General features: G+C 42.3%; 1 protein-coding gene across 1 annotated transcript in view; it reads right to left on the reverse strand.

Annotated features, from left to right (window-relative positions):
- The window catches only part of LOC134355445 (vesicle transport protein GOT1A-like), a 40,199-nt gene extending 19,898 nt beyond the window's left edge, over nucleotides 1-20,301 (reverse strand). The window contains exons 1-4 of the mRNA XM_063065321.1: nucleotides 20,162-20,301; nucleotides 17,370-17,461; nucleotides 10,449-10,627; nucleotides 5,290-5,371 (exon numbers count right to left, since the gene is read on the reverse strand). Of these exons, the coding sequence (XP_062921391.1) occupies nucleotides 5,290-5,371; nucleotides 10,449-10,627; nucleotides 17,370-17,461; nucleotides 20,162-20,186 (378 nt within the window). The 5' untranslated portion in view covers nucleotides 20,187-20,301. The remainder of the gene's footprint in view (nucleotides 1-5,289; nucleotides 5,372-10,448; nucleotides 10,628-17,369; nucleotides 17,462-20,161) is intronic.
- Between the last annotated feature and the right edge of the window lie 1,527 nt (nucleotides 20,302-21,828).

The raw sequence follows: 21,828 nt of genomic DNA on the forward strand, positions 1-21,828 counted from the left end.
TATGTGAAGATCCTCTCCATCTCTCATCTTCCCTTCAGCACTGAACTGCAGAACATCTTCCAATTCTTCTAACAGAGCCAGAAGCTGAAAAGTTTGAGTTTCCTCCTGGCTGGGATCCAGCTGGTACTGTTCAGGTGACCTGAAATTGGCATGCTTTGCGAAAGCAACGGACTTTACCTGCTCTTCAAGTAAACGACCTATATTAGAAATGCGTGGGCTGTTCTGAAAATTAATGTCCCAGAATTCATGGTCACAATGATGCTCCCCCCTTCCAGCCCCTGCATAATACAGATAGGGAGGGAGTTCCAGGATTTTGACCCAGTGATAATGAAGGAACGGTGATATATTTCCAAGTCATGATGATTTGTGGCTTGGAGGGCAATTTCTAGATGAAGGTGGTGTTCCCATGTTTTTGCTGCCCTTGTCCTTCTATCTGGTAGAGGTCATGGGTTTGGAAGATCTTGTCTAAGGAGTCAGTACCTGCAATGCATCTTACAGATGCTAGAAGCCAGTACGACTGCGTTTCAGTGGTGGAGTTAGTAAGTGACTGTGGATCAGATGCCAGTCAAGCAGTTTGCTATATCCTGTATGGTGCCGAGCATCTTGATTGTTGCTGAAGCTGCCCTCATCCAGGGAAGCAAAGAGGGTCCCATCACACTCCTGATTTGGGCCTTGTAGATGGTGGACAGGCTTTGGGGGAATTAGGAGCTGAGTCAATCTCTGTAGGATTCCTAACCTCTGTCTAGCTTCAGAGTCATAAAGTCATAGAATACGACAGTGGAGATACATGCCCTTCGGCCCATCTAGTCTGTGCTGAACTATTACTCCATAGCACCATAAGACCATAAAATATAGGAGCAGAATTAGGCATTTGGCACATCCACATTTCATCATGGTTAATCCATTTCCCTCTCAGCTCCAGTCTCCTGCCTTTTCCCTGCATCCCTTCATGCCCTGACAGATCAAGAATCTATCAACCTCTGCCTGAAGTATACCCAATGGCCTCCACAGCCGAATGTGGCAATGAAGTCCACAGATTCACCACTCTCCAACTAAAAAAATTCCTCCTCATCTCTGTTCTAAAAGTACGCCCCTCAATTCTGAGGCTGTGTCTTCTGGTCTTAGACTCTCCCACCATAGGAAACATCCTCTCTATATCCACTCCACTGAGGCCTTTCAATATTTGATAGGTTTCAATGAGGTCACCCCTCATTCCTCTGAACTCCAGTGAGTAGAAGCTCAGACCCATCAAATGCTCCTCATATAACAAGCCTTTCAATCCTGGAATCGTTTTCCTGAACCTTCTTTGAACCCTCTCCAATGTCAGCACATCCTTTCTTAGATAAAGGGTCCAAAACTGCTCACAATGATCCAAGTGAGACTGCACCAGTGCTTTATAAAGTCTGAACATTACATCTTTGCTTTTATATTCTAACCCTCTTGAAATGAATGCTAATATTGCTCTCGCTTTCCTCACCACAGGATCAACCTGCAAATTATCCTTTAGGTAATCCTGCACAAGGACTCCCAAGCCCCCATACACCTTAGATTTTTGAATTTTCTCTCCATTTAGAAAACAGTCTACCCTTTTATTTCTTGTACTAAAGTGCATGACCAAACACTTCCCGATACTGTATTCCATCTGCCGTTTCTTTGCCCATTCTCATAATCTAAGTCCTTCTGTAGCCTCTTTACTTCCTCAAAACTATTTGCCCTCCACCTAACTTCACATTGTCTGCAAACTTTGAAACAAAGCCATCAATTCCATCATCCAAATGATTGACATAGAACGTAAAAGAAATTGGTCCCAACACAGACTCCTATGGAACACCACTAGTCATCAGCAGCCAGCCAGAAAAGCCTCCAGGAAACAGCTTTATTTCCATCTCTAATATCTTTATTTTCCCCTTTCAGGGTATTTTTGAAGACCCTGACCTGGAGTTACATGCTGACTTCAGTTATTTGTGGGAACAGGACTAAGGGCTCAGCTTAAGAGTCCGGCTTGGATTGGGAAACCTAGGATCTTGGGGCTCTGGAGACGGGCGGATTGAGGGTCAGTGACTCGGCAAGAGACCCGTGTGTCGGCGAGGGAGTTGGGATATCTGTGGCTGTGTGCCAGGAGACCCGAGATCTTTGAGATCTTCAGACACAGAGCTCCAGAAAAACGACATAACGGACTTTTAACATCATAAACCAGTGAGTTGTTTGTTATGTCTGCCCACTCACTGTAAAAACAGAGACACCTCTTTCTCCTTTATTAGGAGCCTGTGGTATGTCGAATGCCGAGTGAAACGCGAAGCCTTTGGATAACTACAAGTCTGTGTCTTTGTGATTGCTTTGCTCATGCTTGAGTGCTCGGTGTGGATGCCAATGTTTTTTTTTGCACGTGGGGGGAGGGGGGGGGATTGTTGCTCGCTCCCGCTTGCATGCGGGAGGGAGGGAGCTGGGAAGGACTTTGGGGTTCTAACATTTAACTGTCATTCATTCTTTGGGGCACTCCTCTGTTTTTCATGGATGGTTGCGAAGAAAAAGCATTTCAGGATGTATATTGTATGCATTTCTCTGACATTAAATTGTACCTTTGAACCTTTATTCCCACTCTTTGCCTCCTGCCAATCAGCCAATCAGCCACTGCTTTATCTATTCTAGAATCTTTCCAGTAATACTATGGGCTCTTAGCTTGTTAAGCAGCCTCATGTATGACACCTTGTCAAAGGTCTTCTGAAAATCCAAGTATACAACATCAACTGGTTCTCCTTTGTCTATCCTGCTTCTTATTTCTTCAAAGTATTCCAACAAATTTGTCAGGCAAGGTTTTCCCTTAAGAAAACCATGTTGATTATAGCCCATTTTATCATCTGCCTCCAAGTACCACAAAGCCACATCCCTAACAATCAAGTCCATCATCTTCCCAACCAGTCAGGTTAGACTAATTGGCTTATAGCTTCATTTCTTCTGCTTCTCTCCAGTCTTGAAGAGGGGAGTGACATTTGCAATTCTCCAGTCCTCTGGAACCATGCCAGAATCAATTGATTCTTGAAAGACCATTACTAATACCTCCACAATTTCATCAACCACTTCTTTCAGAATCCTGGGATGCATACTATCTGGTCCAGATGATTTATCTTCCTTCAGACCTTTCATTTCCCCACGAACCTTCTCCCTAGTAATGGCAACTTCACACATTTCTGCCCCTAACACTTCCATTCCTCCAGCATACTGCTAGTGTCTTCCATAGTCAAGACTGATAGAAAAGACTTATTCCGGTTGTCTGCCATTTTCTTGATCCCCTTTATTACCTCTCCAGCATCAATTTTCAGCGGTCCAATATCCACTATTGCTTCCCTTACATTTTATATATCTGAAGAAACTTTTGGTATCCTCTGTAAAATAATTGGCTAGCTGACCTTCATGAGGCATCTTTTCTTTCTTAATGAATGTTTTAGTTGCCTTCTGTTGGTTTTTAAAAGATTCCCAATCCACTAACCTCCCACTAATTTTTGCTCTATTATATGCCCTCTCTTTAGCTTTCATATTAGCTTTGAGTTCTCTTATTAGCCACGGTTGTGTCATCTTGCCTTTAGAATACTTCTTCCTCTTTGGGATGTATATATCCAGCACCTTCAGAATTGCTTCCAGAAATTCCAGCCATTGCTGCTCTGCCATCATCCCTGCCAGTGTTCTTTTCCGATCAATATTGGCCAGCTCCTCTCTCATGCCTTTATTTCACTGTAATGCTGATACATCTGACTTTAGCTTCTCCTTCTCAAATTACAGCATGAATTGCATCATAATATAATCACTTATCCCTAAAGGTTTCTTTACCATAAGCTCTCAAATCAACTGCGGTTCATTGCACAACACCCAGTCCAGAATAGCAGATTCCCTAGTGGGCTCAGTCACAAGCTGCTTTAAAAAGCCATCTCGTAGGCATTCTAGAAAATCCCTCTCTTGGGATTTAGCACCAACATGATTTTCCCAAACTGCCTGCATATTGAAATCCTGTTGTGATTTGTAGAGCACATCCTTACGACTGTTTGGGGATTGGGACAGAGCTCCCATCAGGGTCTTTTTACCCTTGCAGTTCCTTAGCTCTACCCAGAATGATTCAACACCTACCAACCTTATGCCACCTCTTTCTAATGATTTGATATGACTTTCTGTCAACAGAGACATGTCACCCCCTCTGCCTACCTGCCTGTCCTTTCAATACAATGTCTAAATCTAAATCTAAATCTAAATCCTTGGACGTTAAGCTCCCAGCTATAATCTTCTTTCAGACATGATTCATTGATGCCTTCAAAGTCATACATGCCAATCTGTAAATGTGCTACAAGCTCGTCTACCTTATTCTGTATAGTGTGCACATTCAAATATAACACCTTCAGTCCTGTATTCACCCTTGTCAATTTAGTCTGTATTTTACATGGCGACTCCTCCTGTGTTTTTGCCCTCTCCTCAGCCTCTCCTTGCTGGCAGTCCCACTACACACTGCTTCTGTTTGTAAACCAACGACATCATCCTCAGCAGTACCACTCCAGTTCACACAAATTAGTTAAAATCCACCCAAAACAGCTTTAGCAAACCTGCCCGCAAGGATACTGGCTCCCCTCGGGTTCAAGTGTAACTATCCCTTTTGTACAGACCGCACCTTCCCCAGAAAAGATCCTAATGACCCATGAATCTAAAGCCTTGTCTCCCATACCGGTTCATCAGCCACACATTCATCTGCCCAATCATCCTATCCTTTTACCCTCGCGCATGGCATCGGCAGCAATCAGGAGATTACTTCTCTGGAGGCTTTCTACCTCACTCCCTAAAATCTCTCTTCAAAACCTCCTCACCTTTCCTACCCCTCCTATCCACATGCCTATCCAAATTTTTCTTTAAAGTTGAAATCGAAACCACATCCTCCACTTCCATTGGTACACTGTTCCACATTCACTCCACTCTCTGAGTTCTCTCTCATGTCCCCCTTAAATATATTTCCTTTCATTCTTAACCCACAACCTCTAGATCTAGTCTCACTCAACCTCAGTGGAAAAAGCCTGTATGCATTTACTTTATCCATACCACTAATAATTTTGTATACCTCTATCAAATCTTCTCTCATTCTCCTATGTTCCAGGGAATAACGTCCTAACCTGTTCACCTTTCCATATAAGTCAGGTCATCAGGACCCAGCAACATCCTTGTATATGTTCATTTGGCTACTCCCATTCAATTTGCTTAAACAGTAACACCGGTTTTTAAGAAATAAATGTGAGAGGGAAAAGCTAAGTGCCTTACTGTGCTGAATCCAGGTACTGCAAAGATTAATCCAAGAGCTGGAATGCTGGAGAAGAATTCTGACACAAGTGGCAGTGTACTCCTGAAATACAGTTAAAAATTGAATTAATTTTAAGACAGTTTGGACACATCTCTGCCTTTAAACAGATCTGCTGCTTTCCCATTCTCAATGGTTGGGCATCACTTTATTATACATGCTCAATTAACCTAAATAATTTAATAAGGTAACCATAGTGTTTGGAGCCACGTATAACCAAACCCAACTGATTTCTTTTGTTGAAGGTTATTGGTAAACCAGGAGAGATCAGAATCCAGATCGGAATCACATTTAATATCACTGCATATGTTGTGAAGTTTGGTGTTTTGCAGCATTAGTCCGTTTCTATAACTATAAATTATAACTATAAACTATAACTATAAATTACAATAAGAAATACATTTATAAACAAATAAAATTTAATTAAACAAGTAGTGCAAAAAGAGAGGAAAAGAATACTGAGGTAGTGTTCCTCCATTCAGAAATTTGATGTCATTGGAGAAGAAGCTGTTCCTGAAGCATTGAATGTGTGTCTTCAGGCCCCTGTACCTTCTCCCTGATAGAAACATAGAAACATAGAAAATAGGTGTAGGAGTAGGCCATTCGGCCCTTCGAGCCTGCACCACCATTCAGTATGATCATGGCTGATCAACCAACTCAGAACCCTGTACCTGCCTTCTCTCCATACCCACTGATCCCTTCAGCCACAAGGGCCATATCTAACTCCCTCTTAAATATAACCAATGAACTGGCCTCAACTGTTTCCTGTGGCAGAGAATTCCACAGATTCACCACTCTCTGTGTGAAGAAGTTTTTCCTAATCTCGGTCCTAAAAGGCTTCCCCTTTATCCTCAAATTGTGACCCCTCGTTCTGGACTTCCCCAACATCGGGAACAATCTTCCTGTATCTAGCCTGTCCAGTCCCTTTAGGATTTTATACATTTCAATAAGATCCCCCCTCAATCTTCTAAATTCCAATGAGTATAAGCTTAGCTGATCCAGTCTTTCATCATACGAAAGTCCTGCCATCCCAGGAATCAATCTGGTGAACCTTCTTTGTACTCCCTCTACGGCAAGAATGTCTTCCCTCAGATTAGGGGACCAAAACTGCACACAATACTCCTGGTGTGGTCTCACCAAGGCCTTGTACAACTGCAGTAGTACCTCCCTGCTCCTGTACTCAAATCCTCTTGCTATGAATGCCAGCATACCATTCGCCTTTTTCACCGCCTGCTGTACCTGCATGCCCACTTTCAATGACTGGTGTATAATGACACCCAGGTCTCGTTGCACCCCCCCCCCCCCCACTTTTCCTAATCGGCCACCATTCAGATAATATTCTGTTTTCCTATTTTTTGCCACCAAAGTGGATAACCTCACATTTATCCACATTAAATTGCATCTGCCATGAATTTGCCCACTCACCTAACCTATCCAAGTCATCCTGCATCCTCTTAGCATCCTCTTCACAGCTAACACTGCCGCCCAGCTTCATGTCATCGGCAAACTTGGAGATGCTACATTTAATTCCCTTGTCTAAGTCATTAATATATATTGTAAACAACTGGGATCCCAGCACTGAGCCTTGCGGTACCCCACTAGCCACTGCCTGCCATTCTGAAAAGGTCCCGTTTATTCCCACTCTTTGCTTCCTGCCTGCCAACCAATTCTCTATCCACATCAATAGCATACCCCCAATACCGTGTGCTTTAAGTTTGCACACTAATCTCCTGTGTGGGACCTTGTCAAAAGCCTTTTGAAAATCCAAATATACCACATCCACTGGTTCTCCCCTATCCACTCTACTAGTTACACCCTCAAAAAATACTATGAGATTCGTCAGACATGATTTTCCTTTCACAAATCCATGCTGACTTTGTCTGATGATTTCACCGCTTTCCAAATGTGCTGTTATCACATCTTTGATAACTGACTCTAGCATTTTCCCCACCACCGATGTTAGGCTAACCGGTCTATAATTCCCCGGTTTCTCTCTCCCTCCTTTTTTAAAAAGCACGGTTACATTAGCCACCCTCCAATCCTCAGGAACTAGTCCAGAATCTAAAGAGTTTTGAAAAATTATCACTAATGTATCCACTATTTCTTGGGCTACTTCCTTAAGCACTCTGGGATGACATCTGGCCCTGGGGATTTATCTGCCTTTAATCATTTCAATTTACCTAACACCACTTCCCTACTAACATGTATTTCCCTCAGTTCCTCCATCTCACTAGACCCTCGGTCCCCTACTATTTCCGGAAGATTATTTATGTCCTCCTTAGAGAAGACAGAACCAAAGTAGTTATTCAATTGTTCTGCCCTGTCCTTGTTCCCCATAATCAATTCACTTGTTTCTGTCTGTAAGGGACCTACATTTGTCTTAACCAATCTTTTTCTTTTCACATATCTATAAAAGCTTTTACAGTCAGTTTTTATGTTCCCTGCCAGTTTTCTCTCATAATCTCTTTTCCCTTTCCTAATTAAGCCCTTTGTCCTCCTCTGCTGGACTCTGAATTTCTCCCAGTCCTCAGGTGAGCCGCTTTTTCTGGCTAATTTGTATGTTTCTTCTTTGGAATTGATACTATCCCTAATTTCCCTTGTCAGTCACGGGAGCACTACCTTCCCTGATTTATTCTTTTGGCAAAATGGGATGAACAATTGTTGTAGTTCATCCATGCGATCTTTAAATGCTTGCCATTGCATATCCACCGTCAACCCTTTAAGTATCATTTGCCAGTCTATCTTAGCTAATTCACGTCTCATACCTTCAAAGTTACCCTTCTTTAAGTTCAGAACCTTTGTTTCTGAATTAATTATGTCACTCTCCATCTTAATGAAGAATTCCACCATATTATGGCCACTCTTACCCAAGGGGCCTCTCACGATAAGATTGCTAATTAACCCTTCCTCATTGCTCAATACCCAATCTAGAATGGCCTGCTCTCTAGTTGGTTCCTCGACATGTTGGTTCAAAAAACCATCCTGTAAACATTCCAAGAAATCCTCTTCCTCAGCACCCTTACCAATTTGGTTCACCCAATCTATATGTAGATTGAAGTCACCCATTATAACTGCTGTTCCTTTGTTGCACACATTTCTAATTTCCTGTTTAATGCCATCCCCAACCTCACTACTACTGTTAGGTGGCCTGTACACAACTCCCACCAGTGTTTTCTGCCCCTTAGTGTTATGTAGCTCTACCCATATCGATTCCACATCCTCCCGGCTAATATCCTTCCTTTCTATTGCGTTAATCTCCTCTGTAACCAGCAATGCTACCCCACCTCCTTTTCTTTCATGTCTATCCCTCCTGAATATTGAATATCCCTGAATGTTGAGCTCCCATCCTTGGTCACCCTGGAGCCATGTCTCTGTGATCCCAACTATATCATATTCATTAATAACAATCTGTACTTTTAATTCAACCACCTTATTACGAATGCTCCTTGTATTGACACACAAAGCCTTCAGGCTTGCTTTTACAACACTCTTGGCCCTTATACAATTATGTTGAAAAGTGGCCCTTTTTGATTTTTGCCCTGGATTTGCTGGCCTGCCACTTTTACTTTTCACCTTACTACTTTTTGCTTCTACCCTCATTTTACACCCGTCTGTCTCTCTGCACTCGTTCCCATCCCCCTGTTGTGAACTAACTTCCTCTCACCTAGCCTCTTTAATTTGATTCCCATCCCCCCAACCATTCTAGTTTAAAGTCACCTCAGTAGCCCTCGCTAATCTCCCCGCCAGGATATTGGTCCCCCTAGGATTCGTTGATGGTGGCAATGAGAAGGAATCATGTTCTGGGTGATGGGGTCCTTGATGATAAATGCCGCCTTTCTGAGGTATCGCCTTTTGAAGGTGTCCTGGATGCTGTGGAGGCTACTGCTTATGATGGAGCTGGCGGGAGGTCACAACTTTCTGTAGCTTTTTCCGATCCTGTGCAGTGGCCACTCCATATCGCACAGTGATGCAACCAGTTAGAATGCTCTCCGTGGTAGATCTGCAGAAATTTGCAAATGTCTTTGGTGACATACAAATTCTCCTCAAACTTCTAATGAAATATTGCTGCTGTTATGCCTTCTTTGTAATTGCATCAATATGATAGATCCTCAGAGACGTTGACATCTTGGAACTTGAAACTGCTCACCTTGTGTGGTTTTGCAACACACAAGGATATCATTTATTCCTATTGACTGAAGTTGCTGATATGCTCATTTCATTTCAACCTCATTAAAATTCACAGTGTGCCATAGCTGAGGTTTGAATCAAAGTACTTTATGGATTATTACACAGAGATCTAGCTCACCAGATTCACAATAAATACTGTGCATTGCACATCAAACATATCTACTTATGCAGACCCAGGTAGTATGAAATATTAAGCCTACATATAGAGTACTCACCTCCACAAATATCTATCTGAATAAGGCTTATGCTAAAAGTAAAAATTTGGTCCTGATTTAGTTGGAACATTTCAGTGAAGCACTTAGATATTAACCCATTTAATTAAAAATAGACAACGAAGTAGAGAAAAGTATTAGATTAAATATGTTGGATTAGTTGCTGAAAGCCAACTGGAGAGAAAAGTAAAGTTCACAGATCAAAGTAAATTTATTATCAAAGTGCAGAGATGTCACCCTGAGATTCATTTTCTTACAGGCCTTCACAGTAAAACAAAAAATACAAAAGAATCAATGAAAAATTACACACAAAGACTGACAAGCAACCAATGCGCAAAAGAAGACAAACAGTGCATGCATAAATAAGCAAACAAACAAATGAATAGATAAATATTGAGAACATGAGTCGTAGAGTATTTGAAAGTAAGTCCATTGGTTGTGGAATCAGTTCAGTGTTGAGGTGAGTAAAATTATCCATGCTGGTTTGGGATGTAATAGATTAAAGGGCAGACAAATTACAACATCAATTACTAGAACTATCCAACAAGCTACAGCCATTTAGAGTGGATGAAGGGGGTCCATCCAGTCTCTTCCTTGTGTTCCATGGACATCCGGTAGGAGAAGGGGCAGTGGGAGAAGAGGTGGAGTCATCATTGTGACCTTGAACTCTGGGACATTAATAAGTCTGGACAACCCAAGAATTTCTAACAGAATTTGCTTACTTGAAGAGTAGGTAGAGTCCATAGCTTTCACAAAGCATACCGATTCCAGGCCACCTGAACAGGACCAGCAGGATCCCACCCAGAAAGAAAATTGATCCTTTCAGCTTCTGCCTCTGGTAGAAGAACCGGAAGGTGTTCTGCAGCCCGGTGATGAAGGGAAGGCCGGAAATGAAGAGAATCTGAAAAGGAGGAGAAGAAAATCAAAGGTCAATAATGGTACTTCATGATCCACCACACTTAAGGAAAGACAGGAAGGCTTTGAAAAGAGTGTGATGGGGATTTATTGACATAGAGTCAAGGAATCATAGAACTGATAAGGCATGAATGGAGATCAGTCAACCCATCAAGTCTAAGAAAAATCCTCTCACAATCTACTTCTTCGGTTCTATATCCAGATCTCCACAAAGCATTGTTACTGTGGTGTTAACCCAATTCCCTTTGGATAAATTGATAGATCATATAGGGATTGCAGTTCCACGGATTGAGTGGACTATAGCCAATGCACTGAGAACAGAAAAGACTAATTAGATCTGGTAGCCATGTAAGGTTCTAACAGTAAATAAAGAGAAATGATGGAAACACTCCGCAGGTCAGCTGGCATCTGTGGAAAAAGAAACGGTTAATGTTGACTGGGAAAGTAAGAAAACAAGTGAGCTTTAAGTTGGAGAGAGCGAGGTGGTTGCAGAGAGGGCAAAGGGTATGTTTCTGAAAGGGCGAGGCTTGAATTGCTCAAGTGACCTTTATGCTCGTGGTGTCATCTGGTTAATGGATCAGTGAGAGTAGTTCGAGAGAGAAAAATCATTCAAACGGACATATTAAAACTGTACTGAAAACTGAAACCAAAGGAGATTGCAGGAAATGGCCAGTGGATCAGGAGCAGCAAAACTGAGTTAATATTATCCAGGAGGGATTGTTCTCCCAGCAGTTGGGAAAAAGGAGGAATATTTTCCATTGGCTAAGGAGTTGGCAGTTAGAGCAGATACATTTAAGGAGACCTACAAAAGAGTCAGAGTCAGTATGAGGAACACCTCAGTGGAACTATCCTAGGCCCAACCTATTGACACAAAGAAGGTAAGCCAGCCTTCATTAGAGGTTTAAGGAGATCTGGTATGTCACCGAAGATTTCAGAAAACTACACAGATGTATCTGGAGACCATCCCGGTATGGAGGTTCCAGTGCTCAGGATCAAAAGAGGTTGCAGAAAGTTGTAGGCTCAGCTAACTCTATCATGGGCGCCAGCCTTCCCACCATCAGGGAAACTTTCAACAAGCCATGCCTCAAGAAAGCAGCACCCATCATTAAAGACCCAGGACATGCCCTCTTCTCATTACTACCATCAGGAAGGAGGAACAGGAGCCTGAAGACACATAGTCAGTGCTTTAGGAGCAGCTATTCCACCCCTGTCATCAGATTTCTGAACGGTCCACAAACCCATGAACGCTACCTCACTATTCCACTTTTGCGCTATTTATTTTTTATGTATCTTAACGTATCATTTCTTAATGTCTTGCACTATGCTGAAACAAAACAATAAATGTCACGATATATATCAGTGAGCATATACCAGACTCTGATTCTGTTTCTGAGGTATGAGAGACGAGGGTTTGTAAGGAGGTTGAGAAAGTGACTGTGAATATGGATGAAAAGAGAGGGTTATAGTGTCTCACAGCAGTGCAGCATTCTGGCCTCCACCAGAGTACTAGACCCGCACAGTCACCACACACATGGCCAATGGGGGCTGGCCTATGGAGCACAAACCTACGCTCAGAATTAGTTGTCTTTCTCTAAGCTTGTCAGCTTGGTTCAGGGGACAAAGAGGGGAGTTAGAGGTCAGGTGGGGATATGGGGGCAGGGACATGAGCGAATTAGAGTTCAGATTAGGATGTAGGGAGAGGGATGTGGAGGAGTTAGAGGTCAGGCCAGAGTCTAGGCCTCCATTCTGCACTCTGTGTTCGAAGGTCAGCGACGTGCTCAGGGGATGAAAGGCATCGACAGTCCAGGCCTCCACTCCATGCTTGAAGGTCAGCGACATGGAAGGGTGATAAAGGATATCCGTAGATGTCGGGCTGTCTCGGGTAGGAGAGTCCTGCGATCGGAAGTCCATGCTGGCTGGAGCACAAGGGTTGATGAGTCAGCGAGTCCAGAGTTTGGGGTCCCATCATCAGCTGGATTGGGGATCGATACCGAATATCGAAGTTCAAAGGTCGATTAGAAGTCCAGAAGCCGAATGCCAATGGCCAAGGCCTGGAGTCTGGAGACTCGAGGCCTGTACTGGAGTTGGAGGACTATTCATATGTGTTGGTGGGTGGGAGGGAGAAGAGTTTTCTGTTGTTATTTGTAGCTTATGGTGCTTTGTGTTGTTCTGCCGAGCATTGTGGGCTTGCTTATGTTGGAGCTGGAATCTGTGGCAATACTTGCAGGCTGCCCCAGCAGATCCTTGGGTTGTATTGGTTGTTAAGATTAATGACACATTTCACTGTACATTTCGATGTACGTGCGATAAGTAAATGAATCTGAATCTGAAACCTGCTCTCCCCTCTCAGGAAGACCATTTCTGTCCTTGCCACTGCTCGTCAGCTTCAATGAATTAAACCCAGGCCTATGTGTCTTAGCCCAGTCTGTGGATTTTGGATTCAAGATCCACTCCAAAAATTTGAGCAGAGAAATATCAGTTGACCCTACAGGAAAACACAGAGGGAGTGCTGCTGCATTGTCAGAGATGCCACCTTTCAAGCACTTTGTGAATGAGGTCCTGACTACCCATAAGACCACAGACATAGAAGCAGAATTAGGCCATTCAGCCCATTGAATCTGCTCGCCATTCAATCATGTCTACATTTTTCTCAACCCCATTCCCCCACTTTCTCCCAGTAGCCCTTAACTCCCTCACCAATCAAGAACCTATCAATCTCCACTTACTACACCCAGTTACTTGACCTCCACCTTCCAGGAGTATTAAAATGTCCCTTGGAAGTTGCTGTGTATTTAATATTTCAGTAATTTGTAAATATACTGTTTGATTAAACATTCTTCGTTTACATAATTCATTATGGGTTATATGTAGGCTTTGGGCCTACTCTGGGGTTTGGACCGAAGGACTTATTTTTGGTTCGGAATGCTGCTGTTCGCTTCAATTGTTTGCATGATTTGTAATGTTTTCTTTCTTTCTCTTGCGCATCGAGTGTTAGTCTTCTATTTTTATTTTTATTCTATTTTTCCTTGAATCGGGCTATTTCAGGTTTCTTGATTTGCGGCTACCTGTGAGCAAGCAAATCTGAAGGTTGTATAATTTATACATTCTCTGATGACAGCTGAATCTTGAATGTAAGTATGTGAATGGCATACACCATAATGGTTGGGATGAGTTGTTCTCCGATCTCGGCAATTTACTTGCAAACATTTTGTCAGCATGTGAGGAGACATCATCAGTACGCTGTTAATTGTGGTGTCCTCCAAATGCTTGGCCCTTATGTACTTATCAACTAGCTGATTGGTCATCATTATGGAAACTCAATTGTGATGTAGGGAGGAAGTCTCAAAGCTGATTGGTTGTGTGGCGAACTTTGAGTGTTACAGTCTGGAGTTCTGTCCGCATTGGCTCATAAATAGGATTGAGGTCTACACGTTTGTTTACAGAGCTGTTCGTGGAAAACCACACTTCTAGGAATTCACTTGCATGCTGCGTGTTTGCTTGCGCTATGACTTTCACTGATGCCCAGTTAAATTTGTGCCCCTCTCGATCTTCAAGGGTAGAGAGTAGGGCAAGTTGGTCATGCTGCTTGACAGGCGGTTGATGTTCAATAGATCCTTCTGGATAGTTTTCTGCCAACTTGGCCGACATAATATTTGTTTCCATGTCGTACGTACACACCTCACTGAACAGAAACTAGTGGGCACAAGTTATCCCGGGCTCTCGCTTTTTCTTTCCATGAGTTTTTGGAGTTACAAAATATAACAGAGGCATTTTGAAAAAGAACTGAGTACATCCCTATCACTACTCCTCCATCATCCAGATTAAGAGGTCACATCAGTGAGCAATGCACACCATCCAGTGTCATCTTTTGGTAGTGCACTATTCGTAGGAAGCAAGTATCTCATAGTCAGAGGTTGTTTTCAGGATGGCAGAACTGCCCACACAGGCAAGTAAGCAGCTGTGAATTAAAATTCTAGCACGACTCACCAGAGAGTCACAGAAAATGACAAGGAGTACGTTATTTGAAGAAGGAACGAGTAGTGTCAGCAAAACGCAATGATTATCAGGCTGTCTCTTGCTGAATCAGAATCAGGGTTATGATCACTAACATAAGTCATGAACTGTGTTATTTTGTGGCAGCAGTGCAGTGCAAGACATGAAAAAAATTACTATCATTTCTGATAAGAAATAACTAAATACTGGGAAAGAGGAACAGTGAGGTACTGTTCATAGGCTCATAGACCATTCAGAAATCTGATGTGCATGATAACAAGAGACTATTTCATGATGAAATGCTCACTGATATTCTGAAAGGCATATCCAGGGCTCTATAAAACTCCAGGCTCTGAACTCTTCGGGGTGATCCTCCAAGGTCACACACAAACTCCTCTGCTGGAAGGTCGCAGGCTTCCTCTTTCCTTTCTGCCATCTCTGGGCAGGTAGGACTGCACAGCAGCAGAACGGCACACTGGGGCAGATGGAAGGCAGTCACTAAGAGGACGTATAGGGGTGGTGAGCTTCTTGTTGTGTGCAATAGGAATAATATCTCTTTATAGCTTTTGTCTGGATGTTCACATCCTGGTGGCTTGTATTTTATTTTCAGTCTGTGGCCAATAGAACAATGGAGACACTAAATAGAACATAGAGCAGTACAGCACAGTACAGGCCCTTCGGCTCATGATGTTGTACCAACCTTTTAACCCACCTCAAGACCAATCTAACCCTTCCCTCCAACATAGCCCTCCATTTATCTTTCATGTCTCTATTTAAGAGTCTGTTAAATGTCCCTGATGTATCTGCCTCTACCACCTCCACACCAGTACGTACCATGCACTTCCCACTCTCTGGGTGAAAACCTACCTCTGATATCTCCCCTCCCTTTATTTTTCTCATATATCTTCTCATATTAGCCGGTGCCATGCTAGGAAATAGGTGCTGGTTATCCACTCCATGCCTTTTGTCATCTGATATAAGAACCTCCAGCTCACAAGAAGAAGGAGAAGGAGTATAGGGGATGGTATTCCAAATCTCATGCACTGGGAACACACGGAGGCCCTGCATAAACAGGGGAAGGAACACCCCATCCACAAATAACCACTCCCCTATCTGTTAACCACCTCTTGCCCCATCTGTGGAGATGTCACAAATCCAACATTGTCCTCATTAATGCACAAAACTAGGTAGAAAACTAGGTAAACAAGGTTAAAAAAGTACAGAGAAAATTTACAAGGATGTTGCTGGGTCTGGAGGACCTGAGTTATAAGGAAAGATTGAGTGGGTTAGGACTGTATTCTTTGTAATGTAGAAAATTGAGAGGAGATTTGATAGAGGCGTACAAAATTATGAGGGGTATAGTTAGGGTAAATGCAAGGAGGCTTTTTCCATTGAGGTTGAGTGTGACTACAACCAGGGGTCATGGAGTAAGGGTGAAAGGTGAGAAGATTAAAGGGAACATGAGGGGAAACTTCTTCGCTCAGAGGGTTGTGAGCATGTGGTATGGGCTGCCAGCACAAACAGTGTATGCAAACTCAATTTCAATGTTTGAGAAGTTTGGATAGGTACATGGATGTTGTATGAAGGGCTATGGACTCGGAGGGAGAAGGCAGTTTAAACGATTTCAGCATGGACTAGATGGCCCAAGGGGCCTGTTTCTGTGCTGTACTCCTCTATGACTACAAGTCTAGAAGCAAATCATCCTTGACCTCAAGTGAGTGCCCTGTAAGAGAAGGTGTTGAGGCCAAGCCCCACTTAACCATGATCTCAGTGATAAATGGAACAGGCTCACGGAGGCAGCAGAGCTATTCCTGCTCTGGTTTCCTATGCTCATCGAGTTACAGAGCACCACATCACCCAAACAGGCACTTCGGCCCATCTACTCCATGCCAAACCGTTACTCTGCCTAGTTCCATCGACCTCGCCTGGACCATTGCCCTCCCATCTATGTGCTTATCCAGAATTCTCTTAAATGTTGCGATCAAACCCGCATCCACCAACTCATTCAGCTCTGCTGTCACAAGGATCCTTAGAGAAAATCTTCCCTTCCAAATGCAATAAGCATACACAATACTTCATCTCTGTGTGACAGGAGAATACACATCACAGCACAATAGTCTCCGTTTTATTATTTTGTACATTATTTTAAGTATCCGTTAGTCTCATGAGACCATGGATTTGCGCCTTGGAAGGTTTCCAGGGTGCAGGCCTGGGAAAGGTTGTATGGAAGACGGCAGTTGCCCATGCTGCAAGTCTCCCCTCTCCACGCCACCGATGTTGTCCAAGGGAAGGGCACTAGGGCCAATACAGCTTGGCACCAGTGTCGTCGCAGAGCAATGTGTAGTTAAGTGCCTTGCTCAAAGACACAACACGTTGCCTCAGCTGAGGCTCGAACTAGCAACCTTCAGATCACTAGACCGACGCCTTAATGACTTGGCCATGTGCCAACACTTGTACATTATTATTGCACATTGGTAAATTATTATTGTGTATATTATTATTCTGTACTTTATTATTAGTTAAGTCTGCATACAGCTGAGTATGTTTTTAAATGTTGCTGCTGTAATGAAAGAATTTCCCACTCGAGATCAATAAAGAACTTATTATTATTATTTGTTGTACACTCCTCTTTAACTTATTCAGTTATCCTTTACTGTCAAGATTCTTTAATGAACCATCAACTCTTCTAAACTGCTTGCAGCCCATTATCCATTTTATACGTGGAGAATACTCACATTTCCGAATCCGAGAAGCACTCTGTCAAAATACAAGAGGATCCCAAACAGGAGGAAAAACACACCGAATCCCATCAATCCCACTCCGATCCCTACAACAAGATCACATCTATTTGAAAAGCTATTCCCATGTCATTAAAAATCCATAGGTACGTGGTCTAGTTTCAAACAGAAAAAAACTAATCTGCTCTCTGTTGGCAGTGGGTGTTTCACCCTCAACAGGTCTTAGGTCCTGGTTCACCTTCATTGGAAACACCATAGTAAATGCAACGAGACTTACGAAACAAATCACCCTAAATACTAAACAGATGACAGCATTACAATGGACGGGTGTTTAGGGAACATGGTCATTTATATGTCAGAAGAAATGATTACTTAAGCCTGATTTTTCTGCTTGCTACTGCATTAGGGCCCAATAATAATGGAGAACTGTAATGTGACAAAGGAAAAGCTCCTTAACTATTTTAATACAAATTCAATCCATCTACGGACTATAGGATTAGAAGCACGTTAAGCTTGCCCTGCCTTTCAATGTTTGTGGTGGATTCTAAGCAAGTTCATTGTTTTGCCTTATCCTATATACTGTAATTTCTCTGATATACGGAATTCAATTGAACTCATCTTTGAATACACACTATAACAGAGAACCCACAGTCCTCTAGGGCACAAATTTACACATTCATAATGATCTGAGGGAAGATCTCTTCTCACTTCTGTCTTAATGACCAATTCTTGGGTCTGTGACCTTCCCTAAATTATTCAGGTCGGGGAAGCAGCCCCCATACAAGCATAGTTATTGTTTGTGTGTTCCTTTAATAATATTTAGTCTCTCTTTTCTAGTTGAAGGAAAAACTGATTGAAAAGTGTGCACTGCTATGAGCGTCGAATTCCAATATGCTCATGCAATGAATATCGCAATTCAAAGTGAAGCCAGATTCTGTCACGTTGCATGCATTAGCAACTGCAAACAATGTTCTTCATTGTGTTGAATGGTTTAGCCGGCATTATCTACTAATCTATGAAAAAATTCCAGTGGCTGGAGATTTATATAAGTTTGCATTACCACCTACAGTCTGCTGTAAGTCTAAACATGTGCTATTCTGCAAGAAATTAGGCCAAGGTGTCCTGGAAACTCCCAGGACAATTTGATCTTCATTACACAGAACTAGACTGCAACCCCACTATGTTCTTTGACCCCTCCCTTCAGTCTTCCCTGTACCTCAATTTCAAGCTCCCAACTTCATTCTTGATCCTCACTTGTGCCTCTGGCATTCTGATTGGTTGAGGTCCATGACCAAAGGACACAGCCTCACAATAGGAGGTGTCCATTTAGAATGGAGATGAGGAGGAACTTCATTAACCAGAGGTTGGTGAATCTGTGGAATTCATTGCATGGATGGTTGTGAAGGCCAAGTCATAGAGTATATTTAAAGCAGAGGTTGATAGGTTCTTGGTTAGTCAGGGCATTGAAGGTCACGGGGAAAAGGCAGGAGAACGAAGTTGAGGGGGAATATATATCAACCACAATGGAATGGTGGAGCAGACGCGATGGGCCAAATATCTTGATTCTGCTCCTATGTCTTATGGTATTTATCAAGTCAAGTCAAGTTAAGTCACTTTTTATTGTCATTTTGACCACAACTGCTGGTACAGTACACAGTAAAAATGAGACAACGTTTTTCAGGACCATGGTGTTACATAGTCATAGTCATAGTCATACTTTATTGATCCCAGGGGGAAATTGGTTTTCGTTACAGTTGTACCATAAATAATAAATAGTAATAAAACCATAAATAAATAGTAATATGTAAATTATGCCAGTAAATTATGAAATAAGTCCAGGACCAGCCTATTGGCTCAGGATGTCTGACCCTCCAAGGGAGGAGTTGTAAAGTTTGATGGCCACAGGCAGGAATGACTTCCTATGACACTCTGTGTTGCATCTCGGTGGAATGAGTCTCTGGCTGAATGTACTCCTGTGCCCAACCAGTACATTATGTAGTGGATGGGAGACATTGACCAAGATGGCATGCAACTTAGACAGCATCCTCTTTTCAGACACCACCGTCAGAGAGTCCAGTTCAATACAAAACAATACAAAAACTACACTGAACTACGTATCATTTCTTGTCAGAGTCACCTTACCTACAGATGCTCCTGTACCTAGTGTCACTTTATATACATACATACGATCAATCTTATGCACTGTATATAAGCTAAGGTATATAAGTTTTTATATTTATTGCTTTTTTAAATTATTGTGTTCTTTATCATATTTTGCTTTCTTTTGTTGCAGCATCAGATCCAGAGTAGCAATTATTTTCTTTTCCTTTACACTTGTGTCTGGAAAGGCCATTAAACAATCTTGAGTCTGAATTTTGCATGGCAATAGAAAAATCTTTGATCAAGCCACTTTCATAGCTCTCATCGCCCCGAGTGAAGCACTGACTCAGTGTGTTAAAGTTCTGAAGTCCATTAAACCTAGCATGCTGCGAAACACCTCCCAGAAAATGTGGGAGAGAGGAAAGAAAGATTTTAAATCCAGTTCTATATAAGTCGTTACTGATAGTCAGTGAAGCAAAAAATAAGGATGCAATTACTTGCAGGAAGTAGAAACAACAACCTGTTTCCATGTCAGCGAATTCCCCCTGAAGTTTCCTTTAGGTGACTGACAGCTGATTCAACTCCGTTTACAAATTAATAGATCTGTAAGTATTCACTGATTTACTGAACCAGAACCATTCACATCACACCTTGCGTGTGTCACCCACCCTTCCAATGCTATTACTTACTCTGTGTGTCTGTTAAAGAAATCATTCTCTTTCAATGCACTTTCTTCAAAAAGTAATATTCATTCAGAATTTTTTCTGCCTCCCAGTGCGTCGTTGCAAAAGGTGACCCTTGCTCCAGCTATTAGTCCAATTTATTGTGGGAATAGCTACTGAGTAATCACAACCCAAGGGAGTGTGGCAAAGTCCACTCCATTATCCCACGTAAAAAACAATTATCCTTTGTCGTCAGAATTTGTAATCTTAATTCTGGCATCTAGCTAGAGCACAAAGTACGTTTTCTTTCAATTTCCTTTTCCCTATCTGTGCATCAAATTATATTAGTGAGGACCAAGGGAACCATCTCAGTTATGTTTTGAGAAAGAGGATGAGAGCAGAAGTGAGGGAAATGACAGAAATGCAATGATAGGAGGATGGACACCCAGAGACTTTTTTCTTCATTGTGGAAATAGCGAATACGAGGGTGCTTAGTTTTGAAGTGTTTAGAGGATAGTATGGGCTGGAATGTCAGAGGTACACAGAGAGAGACATGTGCAAGGAATGCACTGACTGAGGTGGTGGTGGAGGTAGCTTCATTGGGGACACTTAGGAGACTCTTGACATGGATGAAGGAAAAATGGAGAGATATGTGAGAGGGACTTACTTACCTAAGCGCATCACCTCTGCTGGGGTATAGGTCACTGAGAGCAGCTCACCAGAGCCCTCTGTCCTGGGCCAGTCTTTCAAGCTGTCCTCAGGTGTAGCCCATCGTTGACAATTCTTCCTCTCCCAGGGGTGAGATCTTAGGAGCTTCTTGTTTCTGTAGCACTGGGTTTTTACGGGAAAGGATTGCTACTCCCATGCCCAACCCTCCTCCTCTTGCAGCCAGGCGTGAGTCTGTCCATGTCGGAGGGAAGCATTAGGTTAATCTTGGAGGAGGGTGTAAGGTCGTTGTAACATTGTGGGCTGACGGCCTGTACTGTGCTTTGCTGTTCTATGTTCTAGAAAGCATTTAACTCTATTTGTCTCAATCACATACAGCGGTGGTTATTTCCACAAGAAAGACATGATGGATAAGCTGGGAAGTAACAAAGGTTTATAACACCATAGTTGTTCTGTTACTAGACTTATCAGTTAGACATTGGTCAGGAGTTTAAAACCCATCCTGGCATCTGGAATTCAAGTTCACACAATGAAATTTATTTATTACACAGCAGTATTCATTTTTTTGTTCTCACTCCTCCAGCATCTGCAGAGAGAGAAACAGAGATGATGGTTCAGTTTCAACAAACCATCTGCTGGAGGATCTCATTAGGTTAAGCAGCACTTGTAAAAGAATTGTCAATGTTTCAGGGATCAAAAGCTTGCATCAATTCATCTCTCCCTCCATCCCACCCCCACAGATGCATTTCATTTTTAAAATCTTTTTATTGATATATAATCTTCTACAGCCATAAAATACAGAAGTTCAGCAAATTAGTATATATATAATTAATAAAGCTGAAAAAAACATATGCTAATGAAAAAAAATTTTATATAAGAAAAAGAAGGAAAAAAGAGAATCCCAACTAACTGAAAAAAAAACCCCACTAACTACAAAACAAAAAAAAAGAAAAAAAACCATTAGGAACCAACTCCCGGAGCAATACGTCTTACAATCATTTATATATATAAGAGATGAAAAAGAAAAC

The sequence above is a fragment of the Mobula hypostoma genome, chromosome 13, assembly GCF_963921235.1.
Source record: "Mobula hypostoma chromosome 13, sMobHyp1.1, whole genome shotgun sequence".
Taxonomy (NCBI): Eukaryota; Metazoa; Chordata; class Chondrichthyes; order Myliobatiformes; family Myliobatidae; genus Mobula; species Mobula hypostoma.